Source organism: Antedon bifida, chromosome 7 (assembly GCF_963402885.1).
Source record: "Antedon bifida chromosome 7, ecAntBifi1.1, whole genome shotgun sequence".
In the NCBI taxonomy this organism is placed as follows: Eukaryota; Metazoa; Echinodermata; class Crinoidea; order Comatulida; family Antedonidae; genus Antedon; species Antedon bifida.
Genome location: NC_136232.1, coordinates 9,587,544 through 9,609,447, shown reverse-complemented (window position 1 = coordinate 9,609,447; position 21,904 = coordinate 9,587,544). Strand labels below are relative to the sequence as shown.

Here is a 21,904-nt window from a genome sequence, read left to right as displayed (position 1 = left end):
AATATTGCGGTACAACATGTGTAAAGTATCTACTTTGACAAAAAAAGTGTGATGTGCTCAAAATATGGTGATTTATCCAAAAATATGGTAGTGATATGACATCATCGTGTCCATATCACATTTTTTTGTCACATAAAGTTTGATAGTGTAGACAGAGCTTCAATAAAAGGTAAACAAAACATGCATTGTTTTAATGTATTTTAATAATAAAGTTGCATCATTTCTAACCCTGAAACATGTCTAATAAATATCTATTATTCTTATTCTCAAATACAATTATTATGTTTCATATAATAAATCAAATTGATTTATTTATTACGTAATACTATATTATATTTTCTTATACGTATTCACATCTAAAAGCTTGGTTGACTGAAAGCAATTGTTTACACTAGCATGCCGATGACATCTACTATTTATTAAAGACTGTCATTAATGAGATAATGTTTGCATTCATTTGTACGACACAATACGAGTATGTAGGTCAACGGCGGTCAATGACATCACTGACAACTGAGGGTAAATTCAAAACTCCTTGTAAAACCCTGTTTCCACTATCAAACTTTATGTGAAAAAAATGTGATGTGCCCATATATGTCATATCACTACCATATTTGGGCACATCACACATTTTTTGTCAAACTAGATTGATAATGTAGACAGAGCTTAACAAAATACATTATTAATATTATTCAAAGTAAAAAAAAAACTAATGAATCAAAGTAGTAAACAGTATTCATAACATACAAAATGGAATGTATCTTTTTTTTTGCAACACACACACACCCCTTCACCACATAATATATACATTGAAGATTCACACTTTTAGCAAAATATAAATACATTTTTATACATAAAAATAACTAACGATAGAAGTGTAAAAACATTTTATAGAATACAATGTCAAACTAGTTGGACAAAAATAGCATGATGTGCCCAAATATGGTAGTGATATAACATCATTATGTCCATATATGGGCACATCACATTTTGTTGTCACATAAAGTTTGATAGTGTAGACAGAGCTTAAGTAGGGCAGTCATCATTCACGATATCCAAGATAAATATGTAATATAAAAAGTATATAGTAAATATTTTACAGTGTTTCAATAATTTGTCTTTAGAAATCTAATTCTGTATTATAATTCATTCACCACATGGAATGCAAATTTCATTTGGTCTCATTTTACTATTTTTTTATTTAGTAATGATCAATCATTAATCTATTATTCTCTTGTGTAATTAGATTTAAATTTCCTAATTATTTTGTGTTATAACACAGTCTTGCCATTTCATTGGTTAATTTGTATCATGTGCCGTTCAATATAGAATTTACTAATGGAAAAAGTGATATTTAATGGCACTATTGCACGTTCAGCTATATTTAACGATTTTTAGAATTGTTTGCAACACATACGCTTTCAAAAACCAACCTACTGTCCACCATGCTATTGTGGACTGAATAGAGGGAGACTCATAATTTGCAGCATTCATTTTCCAGGCTACAACTTCCAACTAATTTCTTTTTAAAAACATGATTTTGAACCTCCACCATATTTTCTCCCAATACCTACCACCACACCTTCATAAATCATTTATATCTAAGTCATTGTTATACCTACCACCAACCCTTCCTAATTAATTATAAGTTGTTATTTTCTTGACACGCTTTTCTTAGTGTGGACACCAAAGGTTGAATTAGTGTTTTTCCACAATATAAATTTATAGACTTTGGTTCTGATAATCTACGTTGTAAAGGTTGAATTAGGTGCATTGATGTCGTCGTTCCTAGTTGATACTGAAAAAAAGATGAAGTATTCATTAAAGTTATATTGTCCCCCTAAAAAAATATTTTTTTTAATTTTTTTGTTGAATATGTTATTTTAATGTCACATAATAGTTATTCACTCTCACAAAAAATTGGGTCTGAAAAAAATTTATTTACCTGAGAAAAATGTAATTTAAAGCAAAAAATGGTCAAATTGTCTGGAAGACAATGAGTTTTTGGGTAATTTAACTGTTTATTTTGTCTTTTTATAGGTGAAATAATTTTTTTCCCCGTTTTTTTTCTTATGGAAGTGAACAACTGCAAAATGGCCTATTCAAAGTCCGATTTTAAAAATCTTTATTTTTCATGATTTTGGGGGACAATACATCTTTAAAGATATATTGTCTTACTTTTTCTTAATATGCCATTTTAATTTCCCATAATAGTTATTCACTTTGACCAAAAAACTGTATCGAAAACAAAATTATTTACCTGAAAAAAATGTAGTTTAAAGCCAAAAAATACTTAAATTGTCAGCCAATGGTTTTTTGTTAAAATTAAACGTTTCTTTTGTCCAAATTATAAGTATAATTATGGTTTTTTTTTACAGAAGTGAATAACTTTATTAAACTGCAAAATGGCCTATTTAAAATTCTGATTTTATTAATCTTAATTTTCAAGTTTTTGGGGGACAATACATCTTTAATGTCTCCTTTAGTGGATAATGTAGTTAGGTTTGTTAGAATCTGTTTATATTCTCTATATACTTAATTTTCGAACAACCTTTATTTTTGGCATAAACATTCCAGAGGTCGCAATAAATGTACATTTTACTCACAAATGAAATTATCATTTACACGGCCAGATGACACCTTTCATTAATTCTATAAAATATTGTCAAAATGCCTGGCGCTTGAATAATGATACTATGCTGAATATAATCTACTAACATTTATTTTATTATTGCAATGCTAAAAGTTATAACACTACTCGTAAGAAATAATGGTTATTTATTCCAAAAAACATTAATTTATTGCACCTAACCTTTAAAGAGAACAATGTATTGCTTTGTGTATTTATTTAAATTAACTAGGAAAGTGAGCTGCTGAATGTCAAAATATTCATCATTAAAATGTACTTTAGGATTCTATTGTATGAAGAAAAACAAATTGGTTATGGTTTATTTTTTGAAAACATGAAGTAAATCAATCACGTTAATTTAACTAACTGTTGTTATTTGGCAATGATTTTCAAATACAAAAAGATTTAGAACATTAATTATTGACCATGTGAGGTGGTTTATTTTTAAATTTTAAATTTATTTTTTAAAATTCAATACACATCTAACAGCTCCAATTATAAGATAGATAAAATATTTAATAATTTATTGTGCTTATAAACTAAGTCTGATTTGAGGCTTTGGGAGTGGAGTTAAAAGAGTTGTGGCACTAGGTCAGGATTGAACCATGGACCTTAGGATTGGAAGGCAAGCATATTAACCACCAGTTCCACTACAACCACCAAGCTTTTCACACAAATACAGAAAAAGCAAGTTGCTTTACTTACATTTAAAAAACTTTCATATATCATCCTAAACGGCCACTGTTTTTCGTTGTGATACACGCCCCGGTTACCGTGAATCACTGCGATTCCATGATCATTTATCCGATGACAATTGTTGGTGTACATGCAGTGATCCGGTCGAAAGTTCCACTCACACGGATAAACGAATACGCGTTCTGAAAAATGATATTGTAGTATAAGTGGTGATCCTAACTCTTGGACTTGCCCTTTTTAACCAACAGCAAGTATAAAGCTCTGTCTACACTATCAAACTAGTTTGACAAAAAAAGTGTGATGTGCCCAAATATGGTAGTGATATGCCCAAATATGGTAGTGATATAACATCATCATGTCCATATTGGGCACATCACATTTTGAGTTTGATAATGTAGACAGAGCTTAACACAGAATATACAATACACATCACAGAACATTAATTTATGGCACACCATAAATATAAACAGAACAGAAACTTACCTGGATGAAAATGAAATAAAATATTAATTAAATCTTGATCACCCCATGTGATTTTCGTCTTGTATTCACGATATATAGGCACTATTTTTTGCGTCCATCCAAACGCGCGCATCCTTGTTAGATTCATGAGCATAACGCCTGAATTCAGTCCGGTCATGCCGTAATAAGGATGACGTGCAAAGCGGTTGTACCACCCAATGTTTTTTATTTCATGTTCAGGAGTTAGTGCTGCTATTTGAGTTGCGTTGAACTCTTTAAAGAAAGACCAGATAGCATCCAATGGCTGGATGAACAGGATGTCTGTGTCCACATACAACAATGAATCAACATCTTGTAAAATGTCCTGAAAGATAAAGACAAAAATCAACAACATACACATACACATCCTTATATATAAGCCCATCCTGGGATATAAGCAACTCTTTTTTTAATGTAGTGTAACAAGCCTATCCTTGTATAAGAAAGCCCACTCTGGTAATCTCACACTAGCATTAAAGATGCAAAATCTTCTGAGTAATTGTATTTTAAGGTGTTCCTTATTTATTTTCCTCACCCATTTCTAGACTTCTTTAGCTACATAGCTGTGGCAAGAATTCACATCCTTGTGTATAAGCCCACCCTGGGATAATAGCCATCCTTTTGTTTTTGTTAAATCACATTTTTCTACTTACAGGTAAAAAGAGCCTTTGTGTTGCACATGTTTTAAACATTTTCTTCCATTCTTCTGGGTTTTCACCTTTAGGGAACTGAATCGAGTGAAGCATGTACTCCATCTTTGCTTGGAAAGAAACTGGCCAAGATTCCAGCTGTAACATAATATTTTAATTTAGAAAAATTATTCAAACATATATTGCACAACACATATTTTGATCCTCAAATAACATTCTATACCCTGTGAGATGAGATATATTAGGCCTTTTAAGTTTTATATTATACTCCATGGGTGGATCCAGGAATATTTTTAACAGAGGAGCACTAACATATAATATTAAAGCCCCCTTCCCTACGTTTTTTAGATCTAATTTAAGATCACAAACTATATTTAATGTAAAAATAATACTATATGGTCCTATTGCGATAACTTTTTTCGTCTTTAAACGGTTAAAAATGTGAAAAATAAGTCGATTCTAATAATTATAGCGGCCTGCTATAAATCCCAAAATGCATTGCGCGCGGATTGATATTTTTGTTTTTCACCTGTAATTCGCCCACTTTTCGATCGATCGTGAGGCCAAAACAAATGGAAGACTCCTAACTTTTCAGCGAAAATACCGGGTTTTCCCCAATTTGTATCAACGGAGTCTGGCAAAAATAGAAAGACAATTAATGCAGCAACTATACAAAGTCAGGCTAGGTATATAGCTAGCGTACGATGTTCGTACGTTACCGATGTTTACCAGCTAGGCCTACAAAACTAAGCCTAGGCTAGGCCTAAGACCGTCCACGAGAGGTCGATCGCCGCGAGCTACTTAGGTAGTGCATTGTTTCTCACTTTTTATCATAATTTACCATAAAACGTACATTTAAGACAAGGAATGACATGGTTTAATGTTTTTAAAGTGATATATATGTATTATTTTCCAAAAAACGTCCAAAATTTCAGGGAAGGGGTCTTTAATATTCTGTTAAAATGTAGTTCATAATTTTATTTTAGCTGTCAGAAGGGGAGGGAGGCATGAACACCTCTAGCACTACCCCCGTTACTCGAGAGAAAGAAAAATGGCAAAATGGTGGTGCCATAAAACTGGTTATACAGTACACTGTAATATGAATTAAATGACTATTTGTAATCTAACCATTTGTGATAAGCCTGGTTTTAACTCTTCTTCAGCAAATATATGAAAGACAAGTTTTTGTTGTGTGTTTATAACTGCTGTTTTCAACATCACTACCGTTTCCTCTGATCTGTCGCCGCAGCACACAACAGCAACATGGATTCTATATTTAAACAATTAACACAATTTTTAAAAAGTTGTATTTTATAACTTGTTTAGTCACAGTAGTACATGCAGTTCCCTCAATAAATAATAAACATGAATTTGATAATGCCAACCAAAGTGCTACGTGTTAATTGATTAATAATTCTGCATAAAAGGGGAAAGAGTAGGGTAGTGGAGTGAGATGGAAGAGGGGGTTGAGGGGATGTTATAAAACAACAATTTACCTATGATCAACAACATAGCTTCTTGCTGGTGGTTTCTCAATCTCTGGATTCACTTCTCTTTCATTTTTCACAACAGGCACTTGTTTGGGGACTTCTTGGGGTGCTGCTAGGCCTGCGTTATTAACTTGATTGTCAACATGCTGAGCAGCAATCTCTTGTTGTGGCTCAAGGATAATCGGATCTGGAAACTTTTTCCATGGCTTATCAAAACCAGGATATTTATCATCACTTTCAAAAGAAATTTTATGTTTTTCCAGATTTGTATCTAATGATCTTTCTGGATTATTTACACCTTTGTTAACATTATTTTGATAAACATTGTTAATGTTCTGTTCTTTCTGAAGATTATTATGCAACAAATCTTCAGGTGGTAGCGGCAGGCCCTGGGCTGGGCCTACATTATCCCTACTACCTTGCACTACTCGCCGTAAAGGCGTGCCGCGGTCTGTTTGCTTCACACCACCACCACCAGTGTAAATCCCATAAAATCCAGCTACAACTAACAAAACAAAAGTTAATAAATATATACTAGTTTTGCAGCGTTTTCGAGAACCTCGTGTTCGACAAATGAAGAACATGAAGGATACGTGGAGAGAAACAACGTCCCACATTCGTACCTACTTTTCGACAGGGGAAACCTTCGAACCAAAAAACAACCGGTCACACTCTCTGTTGACAAAATGTTAGTCGAGCGGATATAGTTCAATGACTTTCACAGGAAGCAGACGTGTGTGTAATTTGTAACCGTGAAGTGAGACCTCTAGACAAAAGTTGTTGAAAGTAATTGTTACGTCACTCTAGTTGCAATTATCCTATTTTATTTCATAGCGCTGCAGAATATTTTATATTTCAGTATCCAAATATCCATTTATTAAATTGTTCATTAGCCTATTATCTCTCCGTCTTTCAAAATTTAAATTAATGCTTTATACAAATACATGCACGTACACCGCAATAACAAACATTCCAAATGAATATCAAGTGAAACACGACGAATGAAAATTACCCATAAAAGAAGGTGTTTACTGATTGGTTGTGACGTTCGTTTATGTACCATGTGACCATCCAACTTAAAGGGTAGCTCCAGTCTTATAAAACATGATATTGTCCTAGTTTGTAAAAGTGATTATTGTTTGATTTACGCACCTTTTTTTTACTAAGAAAAATCCATGAAATGGACATAAAATGACAATCAATGTTATCTATCTTATAACATTAAGACGTCTTGTGGCCTGCATCACTTTTTGCAAATTACACGCGCTTGTTTCTTTACCGCTGATGAAAAATAAGTGGACTTATTATCAATGTCCCGGAGCTAGCCTTTAATAATAATGTAACGCTTCATCTGTTACACGTGACGTCACAGTGTAGATATTCGATATGTTTATTCATGTCTCTGAAGCTTTTTAATACTGTACTGACAAGATACAGACAGAGTTCGATATGCATCTTGAACTTGGATGATAATTTTTCTTTCTGAGCTATTTAGTTATTTTCTTCTCCGATGTTTAGTCATAGAAGATAAGCATCTCCTCCCGTGTGGGTAGGCCTCTGGCTATTTTCTTCAAATTGTAAGTATATGTAGTATAGAACCTTTAAGGATACCCAGGGGACCACACACCTATCAACTATCGAACACTTTCCCATGAAATGAATGAGGGGAAATCGGCCAACCCCTATTCAGGTGCTATTTAAAGCCTTGTCTACACTATAAAACTTTATATGACAAAAAATATGATGTGCCCATATATGGACATGATGATGTCATATCACTACCTTATTTGTGCGTATCACTGCCATATTTGGGCACATGACATTTTTTTTGTCACATAAAGTTTGATAGTATAGACAGAGCTTTGGGACAGTTTTTTGTTGGGTCCCGAAGGTGTCCCCTAATATAGTTTTCTGTACTATAATTATTCTACTACTCTATTTATTATAATATGTTGTGCGTCTCCTACTACGTGCTAAAGAGAATTCAATGTAATGACAAATGTTATTTATTTTGTTGTGATTTTATAACACCGGTCTGGAAAGTTCCACCAATTCACATTAAAATATGGTAACATATTAGCTACATTTGAATACTGTATACTCAGCACGATACCTGGAACCCACTGGGCCGAATTGAGTATGGAGTGACCTTAAACCAACGAAGTGACTCCCTCAGCATGGCATATGTATTACACCTTGTCTACACTATCAAACTTTATGTGACAACCAAAATGAGATGTGCCCATATATCGACATGATGATGTCCCCATATATGGACATGATGATGTCATATCACTACCATATTTAGGCATATCACTACCATATTTGGGCACATCACAATTTTTTTGTCAAACTAGTTTGATAGTGTAGACAGAGCTTTTTATAGGTTGGTGAAGAAAGCGCGAATTTTCGTCACGTTATGTTGCTTTGCGTTAACTAGACCAGGCTTAACAAAAACATGAAACAAAAAAAGTGAAAACATAACAGAAAACTACTAAGCATAACGATGGAAGATTATGAAAAATAGAACACTTACATATTTTACGACCTCTTCACGGTTTTAACTATTCTCATGGGAACGGTGTTCATTATTAATATCTTGTGTTAACAATAAACGTGCTGTATAAAATATATATTAATAACAGCGTTAAAGCGCTGTCTACATTATCAAACTTTATGTGACAAAAAAGTGTGATGTACCCACCCAAATATGGTATAGTGATATGCTTAAATCATCATCAAGTCCATAATATGGACACATCACATATTTTGTCACATGAAGTTTGATAGTGTAGACAGAGCTTAAGAGTACACGTAATACGGAAATATACATCTCACCTCCCTAAAATAAATCTTGTTTCGATTGTCGTGAGCATGTACTCGCATTCATTAAAAATATTCATTCAAATATTTGGAGTTGTATTATTTGTAGAACCAACCTCCTCCAGGTAACCCGAGCACCGTGAAGCCTACGCCTTCCATATCACTGCACCTTCAGATTCTTGTTTAAAAATGGACAGACGACATGTTGTGTGCGCGGTTGTTGTGATGCTGGTAGTTGGTATCGGTATTGGTATCGGTATCGGGTTTGTTGTTGGACGGATAAAGGCGGAAAATCCGGAGGCTCGGGAAGCCGATGAAGGTATAAGGGATCGGATAATGAATGAGATAAACTCAAATAACATTCGGAATAACCTAAAGTAAGTGAATTTTATCAGTCTAGGTCAACATTCTTAAATGTGTCAGTAAAATACTAAAATTGAAAGAATCTTAAAACTTAAACTCCGGTCTTTTGCAGGCAATAGAATACACTCTCTGTGTTAGCTGTTCATTGTTCATATTATATTAAGCTATGTCTACACTATCAAAATAGTTTGACAAAAAAAGTGTGATGTGCCCAAAATGGTAGTGATATGCCCAATATGGTAGTGGTATGACATCATCATGTAATGTATGGGCACGTCACATTTTGTTTTTGTCACATAAAGTTTGATAGTGTAGACAGAGCTTCACAGTAGTTTGTGTCAGGAAATTAAGGTATTTCTTTCCGGTGAATTTTGCACCCGGAGCAGCTAGAAAAGAGTTGATGTTGAAATAAATAACACTGTATTTCGAGTTTCAACCATGAATCGAAACAGGAGGAGCTGAGTAAAATGAATGGAATCGTGGATTAAACGAATCGAAATATCCGGAAATCATTCTGTCCCAGAAAGAAGAAACATTGTACAAAACACAAAAAAAACATTTATATCTTTGATGGCGTTTGAACTCTTCTCTACATGTTGGCTAACTACGATTTAAAACATATGTTCGTTTGAAATTCGTCGGATTAAACGATTCTGTATATTATGTGTAATAATGTAAAAAAAGTAATAACAACTAACAATATATTTAAACGTCATTAAGCAACATTATTATTGCGTAATAATGTCCACTAATTATCTAACTACTTCATGGCAAAACCATATCCAAAACCGATAGGCCTACACGTATACACTGCGGAACTAATGAGTATTGAGACCTTTTCACACTATCACATTCCCAACGCCCACAATACTTTTTGGTTATATCCAGGTATCTTCAATTTTTGACCCCAAAGACTTTCTCTGAGAATCCAAAAAGACTGCTAGATCTGATATTTCGAAAGGATAGTGTCGACGCGCGCGCGCACGACGACATAAAGACAATTCCTTGATCTGCATAGTTAACAAATATATAAACATTCTCTTAATATATTATAATTAATAAAGATTCTTTTTAATTGCCTAGAATTCTCACGGCTAAGCCGCACGTTGCTGGTACGGAGAACGATTTGTCTGGGGCTCAGTTTATTCAGAAAACGTGGTTAGATCAGGGCCTAGACACTGTCAAGCTTCTACCTTATAAGGTGTTGCTTCAACACCCACCACATCCAACGTCACCAGACAGAAACAAGGTAATACAATATGTTCATTCAATATTCATATGCATATAAAGGATAACTTACACAGACGAGCGGTAACGGTAATAAATATAGAATCTATGTTATTCCTATGACCATACACACAACGCGAAGTTATATAAACGTATCATTCTTTTTGATTATTTTAAGTTATACTTGAATCCACAAGTGAAGCTCGTTTATATATAAGAATATGGCGTAAAATACGTTTCAATATCAAAGATACCGGTGTAATCATGTTTATTATCGATACTTACTTCGGTTAATGTGACATAATATACTGCAGCCGCCTAAAACGCATTACAAATAGTTACTTAAGTAAGTCTTACTTTCAATCAATTTTAAATTTACAAAAAAATTGTTTGCAATGCATGGTATCATTCAAAATGTCGTACTGGACATAAATATATTTATATATTCTGACAATTGAATGCATAAACAACTCGAGAAAATACGTGATATACTGCAAATGACATATCGAATGATGAACTGTTTAGTTTGATAGTATCACGTGTGCAATGTGAAATTAGTGTTTGGCGTAATATCAGTGTATTATGACATGACATTGTGTGGCGTTCCCTCATTGTGACGCGGACGTCCATGTGTTGTGGCGCAATACTTGCCCGGCCGCGATTTTTTTCGTACATAAGTTGGGGACCCCATGTGAAAGATAGCCCGAATTACTTCCTAAACTAAACCCAACCCTCCAAATAATCTCTCTCTCTCTCTATAAAGTAAAAGAAGTTGCTTATGGGATCCGAACCCCGTACATCGACATGTAAAGTCCATAGCTGAATCCACTAGACTAGACAGGCGGCTCGATGGACAGCGTTTGCATTAGCGAATTGTTAGCTCAATTCTTACGTCACAAATATGGATATGACTACTGAATATTCATGTTTATTTTGTGACGTTTCATGAGGGTCCCCAACTTATGTACGAAAAGAAATATCGCCCCCGGCCACGGTGTGTCAAGCCTGTGTTTTTTATTGTTATGTACGTTAGTTCATGCTTTTAAAGACTATAACCATCTCATTAGTAGGCCTATGATAAAACAGAATATAACACAATTTTGAAATACCGCAAACACATGTTGATACTAAAGTATACGATTATCATTAAACACATAATACATTTGCGTAATGATCCAATTTATATAATGCACTCGTAAAGTTCTGTTACAAATATCATGTTCATTTTATGGATATCAGTAACATCAAACACAGACCCGATGTAGAATGGAATATTCTTCATAATTAGGTCCATCAGGGGGAGAGATTTCAACTTCAGAAACATGACCACCTTGACGTGACCACCATGACGTGGCCATCATCATGATGTTAAATTTACACAATAATTTAATATACCACTCTACCACCACATATACTCTTATTGACCAAATCAAAGCAAATTTCTTCCTTTAAAAGATCAATTCTGTTCCTATTTATGCTTTGTCTACACTATCAAACTAGTTTGATAAAAAAGTGTGATTTGCCCAAATGTGGTAGTGATATTCCCAAATATGGTAGTGATATGACATCATAATCTCCATATATGGGCACATCACATCTTTTTGTCCCATAAATTTGATAGTGTAGACAGAGCTTAAGACTTTGTCGAACCTAAACCCTTTTTCTACTTCTCTCTAAAGGCCAATTTACACAGACTCCCGGTTACCTACAGTGTCAACGGTACGCGGAAAAATATAGAATGTTGAGCAAAAATAACAATTACTGCCATCCTCACTGTAAGCAACGATTTATACAAAACTGAAAAGAAATTGATGTCTACTATACGATATCCAGTTTCAGTTTTTATTACCTCCGTCCTTTTCATAAGGGAATTTATTTTAATGTATATTGTTTATGTTAAAAGATTCTAGGATTATCTCGCCAAATACGGTACATTAAAAAAAAATGAATTGCACATGAGACATACAGTTTTCTTTAATTCAAAAGTGTAAGAGCAATATTTTTCTGACATCAATTGTCAACATAACTAAATCGAAAAGCAAATATTATAGGAGTGATTTATGAACGTTTTAATATCCATATTATTCACAAATTCGAAGGCAACCAATAATTAAAGCAAGGCAATCAAACAGCTTTGATTAAACTCTATATATTATAATCGTATTTCTTTGCATTTGTTCATTTTCAAATTTGCAAAAAAACCGATTAATTTCGTAAGTTAATAACATCTGTATAATTACTATTTGACAGGTAAGGTGTGACGATGCATCTTTAATGTAGGCCTATCTGTCATTACAATGAAATATGAGAAGGAATAATGTTGATTATAATAACAATTGGTGTTTTTTTTTTCAAAAGTTACAGAGATGTAATTGACTTGATACGAATGACTTGCATAATCTAAAGTAGTCTTAACTTCTTAACGATATTATAGTGAAAACCGAAAGAGCATTCTTATAGAATATATATGTTAATTGCATGTTTCATCATTATCATCATCATCATTTTCATCATCATCATCATTTTTATCATCATCATCATCATAAATTTCATCATCATCATCATAATCATCATCATCATCACCATTGTCATCATCATAATTTTCATCATTATCATCATCATCATCATCATCATCATTTTCATCATCATCATTATCATCACAGTGTAACCACTAAAATCATTATTAAACATTATTAACGTCTTTTTCAGATAACATAGGAGAAGGCTACATATTAAAATGCTTAAAGTGTTTCATTTCTTTAAACTTGTCAACACTATTACCAATTATACAACATGATATGGTTGATGACCGAAAGTTTGCCTGCAAACCCATTTTGGCCTCCTTCTGCACACTTTTTTGTAATTTCAGCCTGTCATCTTATACTGTAAAATGCTTTATTATATACATGTTTCCATCCAAGTTTGTTCATCTGTTATTATAGGTGGAGATATTCGATCCGAGTAATCCGTCTGTTAAACCCTTATTTGAGTCTGCCTCACGTGAGAATCCGTTTAATGAGGAAGAGCTACTTCAGGAAGGTATTCCACCGCCGTACATGGCATACTCTGCCACAGGTGAAGTTCAGGTACGTTACCACTAGCGACGCAACGTAACGCAACGCAGCGACGTATTGATGCAAAGTGCTGTATTGCGTAATCACAAGTGGGAACCGACGACGCAACAGTTCTGCAAACATCGTAGGTTTGATTTCACGCAGGTGGGGGAAAACACAATGATTGGAAGGGCATTTTCTTACGTTGCGTAGGTTGCGTTACGTTGCGTCGCTAGTGGGAACCAAGCTTAAGTTATTAGGGAGTTTCGGTTTGCATCGCCCCATGACCCAGCTACGTAATTTGTATTAATTTTGCGCATGTGTACTTCCTCGCTGGACCTAACTTGTTCGTCTCAGATTGAACTTAACATTGGGCACCTTGCCAAGTAAAAGAATTGTGAAATGATGATGAAAATAATTAGGATGTGTCTGCAATAATCGTGAATCAGTGGAAAATTTATTCCATTGATTGTCATTTGCATATAAAATATACATAGAAATTATGTTTGCTCTGAGATATACAAAACAGATAAATGAAAAAAAAAACAATTACAAAGTGTCACATCACTCTCGTACGGTATACTGACAAGCATTTAGTGAATGGCAGCTGGATAAAAACTTTACGAACCCAATTTGTATACGAGAAATGATGGACCGGTAACATCTACCGCTATGTAACACTTCAGATACATTATGCGTGTCATGGGATAAGAAAGAATATTTATTTGTCAACTTACGATTATGTTTATCATTACAGGGTGACTTGGTTTTCGTTCATTACTGCAGAGTAAAAGATCTTAACTATCTAACCAATACAGTTGGTATTAATTTGAAAGATAAGATTTTAATTGCAAGAATGAGTGGCATACCGCGTTTTAATAAGGTAAGTTTGCGATAAATCTGAGCATCAATTTCGTCACCAAAATCGCACCATTTTAGTGTAGTAAAGCTTGGTTCGCCACTGGTTCGCAACACACTGACCTTACGCGCATCAAACCAATCACAACCGACGGATCATCGTGCGTGCATCTGAACATGGAGGAATCTTCCGCCATGATGATATAAAAAGGATAAATAAATGGCCATTTTAAGCGGAGTTCCTTAATCACATTAAAACCATCTACTCCATTACATATATTTTATAACTTTAAGATGATTATTATGCGCAAAAAATAAATGAATATCGACATACGTCACCACCGAGCATGGAGGTATAAAAATGGATATAACTCCATGCACCGAGGATCTGATACAGCTGCTTTTAAAAAACATTTACATATTTTTTTAAGGTGAAAAACGCGGAAGAGTATGGAGCTGCGGGTTTGATCCTGTACCCTGATCCAGAAGATTATTCTTCATGGGAATCTTATCCTAACGGAACAGGTTTACCAAGTACCGCTGCTCCACAAGGATCGATCCTTTCTGAACTTGGAGATCCGTTAACACCGGGATATCCATCAAAAGGTACGGCAATGCTGGTCATGAAGCTCTGCTGACTACACTATCAAACTTTATATGACACGAAAAATTTGATGTGCCCATATATGGACATGATGATGTCATATCACTACCATATTTAAGCATATCACTACCATATTTGGGCACAGTACACTTGTTTGTCAAACTAGTTTGATAGTGTAGACAGAGCTTGATACTTATAACCCGTTCAGACTTAGTTATTTACCTGGACAAACCTGTAAATAACTAAGCATGGACAGACATACTAATATTTGTCTATTTTTGTGGTATACCTTATTTAAATAAATTGTCTGTTATAAGTAACCAATCGGGATCTGGTTTTCAAAAGAGAAGTGGGCACTTGATCGCTTAAATTAATAAAAAATATAACTTTTCTTTAGATTATGCTTATCGTTTGAATGTCAGTGACGCAGGACTACCTAAAATTATCGTGCACCCTATCAGCTACGCAGACGCCAAAGAGTTGTTAAGGTAGATTAGAAGTGAGCCTAGGATACTTGTTGTGGTTAATAAACAAAAACCATCGTGAGGCCTAAGCTTATTCTTTATTTTCTTTGAAAAGAAAACATTTGCATAGTGATGCAGAGCTGCAGAGCACTCTCCAATTAAAGACCACTTAAGCTCTGTCTACACTATCAAACTTTATGTGACAAAGAAATGTGATGTGCCCATATATGGACATGATGATGTCATATCACTACCATATTTAAGCATATGACTACCATATTTGGGCACATCACACTTTTTTTGTCAAACTAGTTTGATAGTGTAGACAAAACTTAAAGAATCACAGTTTCGATCTCTAAGCAAATTACTTAAGTAAGTTTCCGTTTAAAAGTGACTTTTATTTGGAGAGTCTATACCTCTCACCTGCATAACAGTATAATGTATAGCTCTGTTTTTCTTCTATTTTCTTTACAGCAAAATGAAAGGGGAACAAGCTCCACGTACGGGTACTTTGGACATCGAATACAGAACAGGCCCAGGTTTCAAGGCGCCATACAATGACCAGTGAGTATGCATTTTAAAGCTCTGTCTACACTACTAAACTGTATGTGATGTGATGTGCCCATATATGGACACGACGACGTCATATCATATTTGGGCCGATCACACTTTTTTTTTGTTTTTAATTCACAATGTGATAAAACGCTGCACCAAACTTCTCGACATAAAACATAAACTTAAATTGTGAATTATTTCAATTATAGGTAACTTTTATTTTATAACAAAATAATATAACACAATATTGTACTTTTTTTCCTATTTTAAGTCGAGTACGGATAGTTATCAACTCGAACACCAGTCAGCATTGGACCTACAACGTCATGGGTTATCTGAAGGGCGAGTTTGAACCAGGTACGTTCTTATAAAAGCAAATTGATTTAAAAGATAAAAGATTATCTTATCATTATCAATAATCTTCATCATCGGTAAGCTCTCTACACCATCGCGTTCTACTATTTCGTGCCATTTATTCCTGTCATGGGCCGGGTGTGTCTAAATGGGCCAGTGTAATTTATTTCTGTATTGCAGTCATCCTGTATCATTGTCCATATTTTCTTATTATAAATTATATTCAATATATTGAGAACAGTGCCACATTTTGTAATTATTCCAATTAACAAAGTCAAATTTATGCCCATGGGACTAGCAATTTGTTTACGTTCCTAATGGCCCCTTTGGAGTTATGAATAATATATTGATTAGATATCATTTTACTTTCATTATTTTCGGTTTGGATGATACAGTGTTTTCGAATTAATTCATATCGTGGAAATGTATTAAGGCAACAGATACTCTTTCATTAATAATGTTGTAATTAGATAGCTTATTAACTTTTATTAATATTACAAAAATTAATTTGAAGAGTGTTAGGAGATCTTATCGTAATGAATATACACAACTATTACCTGGCAGTCAATTTCAGAATTCACTGTATTAAAATATATATAAATGGTTGTACTTTTTTAGGAATACATCACTAACTTATTTAAACGGGGGTATCCGGGTTTGTTTTTTTTAAAGCAAAATAATAAAATAAAAAATGCCTTTTATAGATCGATATATAATAATCGGAAATCACCGGGATGCTTGGGGGCTAGGCTCAGTGGACCCCACTAGCGGAACAGCTTGCCTCCTAGAATTATCACGAGTATTTGGACAGTTGAAACAAGAAGGTAGGCTTACACTTTTATAAATAATGCATAATAATATGGTCTTAAACCTGTCCCATCGCTTTCAAATTCCCAAGATTTAAACATAGACAGTACACTAAGGCATCACAATGTATTGCACGGCTGCCGTGTAACTAGTTTATTCATAGCATTGCATGCCATAAACTGTTATGATGATGTCTTCTTATTATAAGCACAGGTTGGCGCCCTCGTCGGACCATCATTTTTGGCAGCTGGGGAGCTGAAGAATTCGGTCTGATTGGATCTGTCGAATACACGGAGGTAAATAATACTGCGTAGCGCGCACGAGTAGCGCTGCAACCTTTGTGTGAGGTCCCGGACTTCATCAAATGGAAAGTTAAGCTATATATATATATATATTTCCACCAATCCCGAATATTATAGTATGTGTAGTCATTACGTATATGTTTTGTTTACAGGAGTTTTATATGAATCTAGTGGAACGTGCAGTTGCGTACCTCAACATTGATATAGCCGTAGCAGGTAAACATTAGCAACTCTTCCAATACTAGACACCTTTGAGCTGGCCTGTTTATGTCTGGAAAGTCTGGTATTCAGATTTGTTTATAATGTTAAACATTAATTAGGACCTTTTGAACCTCAATAAAAGTCTAAACATGTTTACTGTTTCTGAGACTCCTGTTGTATGGGAAAGTTTACTGTTGTAATTGTATTTAAATACTGTGGAGTAGAGTTGACAGTGTTAGTACCTTTTGTAAATTAATGTAGGCCTACGCAGTTGACTAAGTCACAATTCGTAATAATAACCACTTTTACAGAAATAACAATAAAATGCAGATTTGTTTTTACAGGCAGTTACGTTTTACGTGTTAGCGGTTCACCTCACCTAGCAAATGTTGCTTTAGATTCGGCAAAAACGGTACGTTTGCCTACGTCCGAACATCCAACAAGTCTAGTGACATTAACTAAAATAAATTTGTTTTTATCTTAATATTATATTATCTTAAGCATTATCAAACATAAAACTGTGATGTGCCCAAATATGGTAGTGATATACCCAAATACGGTAGTGATATACCCAAATATGGTAGTGATATGACGTCATCATGTCCGTATATGGGCACATCACATTTTTTTGTCACATAAAGTTTGATAGTGTAGACAGAGCTCTAAGATTATAAAATTTTATGAAGTATAATTGCAATTTGTGTTATGGTGACTTTATTATGTTTTAGTGTTTTAATTCTCAAATTGTAGATTCGCATTTATTTGTTTTCAGGTTCGTGACCCTAGTCCAGCTTTCGACGACAAAACAACGTTGTATAACACCATGAGTGAGAGACTAAACGCTCCAGGCAATAATTCTGATAAGAATAGTTTACGAGAGTATGTATATCATTAATGTCAATAATATATTTAATGAATATATAAACACATCAGGCACAGAACATGAATCCTAAACCGGCAGGTGATATACTGAAATTTAATTAATTCATTTGAAACGATAAAGATGAGGAAAGCCCCAACCGAGATTCGAACCCGGAGCCTTCTGCTTGATATGCAGATGTCCTAACTATTATACCACGGGGATTTCATGGTATTGTCCAAACTCGATTGGATAGCGACTCTTTAACCCGCTCGGAGTGGTACGGCGGAACAGCACTCAAGTTCCTTAATTGTACGCACGCGCACCAGAGACCAAATTTAGAAATAAATATATATTATATACATATTTTCAATAATAAATTTATATTGAGGCAGTTTTGACATTAATATACATTTATAATAATATATATAATGTCAATTTTAGGTCAAGTTTGATTGTTTCTAGCAACCATTTACGGGTATCCACGATTAATGAGAAAAATACTAGTACGCGTATAAAGCTCTGTTCACACTATCAAACTAGTTTGACAAAAAAAGTGTGATTTTTTTTGTCACATAAAGTTTGATAGTGTAAACATGAGAGCTTTACATTAATATTTTCGGTTTGTCCCACTTTTATAACTTTATTGTCATGCACTGTATACAGTTCGTTTCACCAGTGACAAATAATTAAACAAAAAGACGCAACCCTTTTTTCCTAATTTCAGCTAATGATCGGTTCAACTATGGCTTTTATCGTTGCATACAAGGCGCTGTGTAATATACGAAATGCAATTAGTATAGACCGAAATTACTAAAAAGATATTGTGGCACATTTGGCGTTTCATACGTATAATGCTTGAGCTCATATTTTGTAGTTTTCAGATAAAAATCGACACGCCGACTAAGGTGGACTAACATTAAAAAAAAGACAATAACTACATACCTAACAAATGTTATGAATGTTACTGTAATGTAAGGGATTTGACCAATCACAAGCGATGGATTATTGGAACTGTCGCTGTCATTGGTCAACTCGCCTAAATGAATTATTTCAATTGTTCACTTAATTTCAGCACGATTGATTGATAATATAATCACTGTGCGTATTTCTTTTTCAGAATCCCTATGGTTTTAGGTGGTAGCGATTATTACGGATTCGTGTTTGGAGTGGGAGTCTCCACCATCAGTGCCTTCTATTCGTACAATTTTGTAAGCTTATTTTGTGTTTCTTCTCATTTCTAACATTTTTACGAGAGCAGAGTGCGATCGGTAAAATAAATTTAAAATATTGCATGAGTTTTCTTTTCTCTCGGTTTATTTATTAAACATATATCTGACGTGAATAGGAGGCCTAAATATCACTCTCAGTTTTCCTCTCATATTTCACTACCGTATACTTTCTTAACTATCTAAGGCTTGGTTCCACGTTGACGCAATGACGTAAGCACGCCGCATGAAATTTGACCAATCACGATCTTTCAAATCACTTTAGTGCATAACGTCGTTATTGTGTTGCAAGCTTGCTTCCCAACGCAACACAACGACGTAATGTAACGTAAGGGATTTGACCAATCACAAGCGATGGATTATTCGAACTGTCGCTTGTGATTGGTCAACTCGCTTGAGTTGCGTCTATATGTGAACCAACAACTGCACCTTTTTCAATTCCTGCATTGACCATTTTTTGTTTCTTCCACCACAGTATGACCATTGGCGTTCATTTTATCCTTTATACCACACATCATACGAAACATTCCGATTAATGGATGAATTGATAGATCCCGGATTTAAAACTCATCTAGCCGTTGCGCAAATATTCGGTGAAATGTTGCGTCGTCTCGGCGACGAGTACATCTTACCAATCGACGTAGTAGCATACGCAGACTACATACAACGTCAGTTTGACGACTTTAAATCGCTGAATATTAGTAAAAAGATTACTAACCATGGCTTCTCTTTTGGTAATAATGGTTTTAATTGCCTGTTCACATTAATCGATTATATAGATTTGTCCTACAGGAATGTAAATAGCATTCTTAATGGAATAGTATAGAGGGCGCTGTTGTACTGAATGAAGTTATATTCGGAAAATTTATATTTGATGGTGAATTTATAGTTGGTAGTGAATTTATAGTAGATGGCAAATTCATAATTTATGGTGAATTTGTATGCACTTTTGTAAGAAAGTCACAACACAGTATATAATAATTATATATTACTGTATTTACTTTATATAGACTATCTTGAAGGTGCTATAACCAACTTTTCTATTGCTGCATCAAATTTTAACGACCGTCTAAAAGATATTGATAAGGAAAAGTAAGATTTTCAGTTTTCTTTGAGACATTTACCCACGTAACTAGAGATTTTTAGTGGTCTCCTTCCTTTCTGGCCGAAAAAAGTCAAGTGCTTATTTTCGGGAGTTTTCCGATGATCTAGAAATTTAAATCGAACTGGCTTGATTGCCACAGACCCATAACTTTACTCCTCAATATTAAATGACACGTGATTAGTCACTTCCCAAAAACAATATTATTATTCCTATTCATTTTAGAGTACTAGATGTACGTAAAGTTAACGACCAAATGGCGCTGCTTGACAGAGCGTTTTTGGATCGAGAAGGGCTCCCGAGGCTAAACCTGCAACAACGAATACAGAGGTATGTTTATTTAATGTTAAATCATCACCCCTCCCCCTCTCCCAAAACACACCCACGCACGCACACAAAGCATGGATACATACCATGTACAAAGTAACCAAATATGGACGAAATACCGCCCACTTTACGTAACAAAACCTCATTGACATCCCCTTTTCTCCTTTACACCAGTCCATTTAGACTTGCCCCAAGTCTGTATTCATTGTCTTCTTTTTATTTCGATTTTTGTCTGAAAATCCAAGCTCAAATAGTACGGTATACGTGTGAAACGCCATATGTGCAAAAATATATATCTTTTTACTGTATTAATATTAAGACAAAACTCTTTCTGGAACCCAGACTACAGTGCAGTCGATTTAGTGCTTTTTATTTTTTTTTTGTTCCAATTCTAGACATGTATTATTCGCCCCAACTAACGAACATCCATTCCCGGGACTATACACCGCTATGAAAATAGAAGATGAGGAATTACGATGGCAGTCTGTCGATAAGCAACTATCCGTGCTAACATTTACTATTGAGTCAGCCGCTTCAACATTGTTAGATGTTGTTTCGTGGTAGAAAGAAAAATAGGAAATTTATTAAGAATGATTCAAATTAACCACTTTGAGTTGTGACGGATTTTATAGTTTAGGATGTTTTGTTTTAATTTAATTACGAAATAAATGTTGTGATTTAAAGGAAGTTTAAACTTAGAAGTTTTGTTAATGCATATTCATGACGGATTCACTTTTGACCTTCGACATTATTGTTGGGATAATATATAAGAGAATATTGATATCTCACTATCATTAAACTTTACAACAA

The 21,904-nt window shown here is 34.3% G+C and overlaps 2 protein-coding genes across 2 annotated transcripts; one reads left to right on the top strand and one right to left on the bottom strand.

Moving 5' to 3' along the window:
- Window positions 1-185: 185 nt before the first annotated feature.
- On the bottom strand, window positions 186-6,622 carry LOC144847966 (glucoside xylosyltransferase 1-like). Its single transcript, XM_078704594.1, has 6 exons — window positions 5,973-6,622; window positions 5,605-5,746; window positions 4,480-4,614; window positions 3,809-4,151; window positions 3,335-3,507; window positions 186-1,798 (listed from the first exon to the last, which is right to left on the bottom strand). The coding sequence occupies exons 1-6, from the start codon at window positions 6,581-6,583 to the stop codon at window positions 1,643-1,645; spliced, it is 1,560 nt and encodes a 519-aa protein (XP_078560720.1). The 5' UTR covers window positions 6,584-6,622; the 3' UTR covers window positions 186-1,642.
- A 755-nt stretch (window positions 6,623-7,377) lies between these two features.
- Window positions 7,378-21,781, top strand: LOC144847955 (putative N-acetylated-alpha-linked acidic dipeptidase). The gene is made up of 19 exons (XM_078704576.1): window positions 7,378-7,543; window positions 8,899-9,166; window positions 10,236-10,401; window positions 13,322-13,465; window positions 14,190-14,315; window positions 14,722-14,896; window positions 15,292-15,382; window positions 15,833-15,922; window positions 16,185-16,270; window positions 16,972-17,091; window positions 17,288-17,370; window positions 17,529-17,592; window positions 17,922-17,989; window positions 18,350-18,456; window positions 19,557-19,647; window positions 20,141-20,399; window positions 20,676-20,757; window positions 20,993-21,097; window positions 21,490-21,781. The coding sequence occupies exons 2-19, from the start codon at window positions 8,979-8,981 to the stop codon at window positions 21,656-21,658; spliced, it is 2,214 nt and encodes a 737-aa protein (XP_078560702.1). The 5' UTR covers window positions 7,378-7,543; window positions 8,899-8,978; the 3' UTR covers window positions 21,659-21,781.
- The last annotated feature ends 123 nt before the right edge of the window (window positions 21,782-21,904 follow it).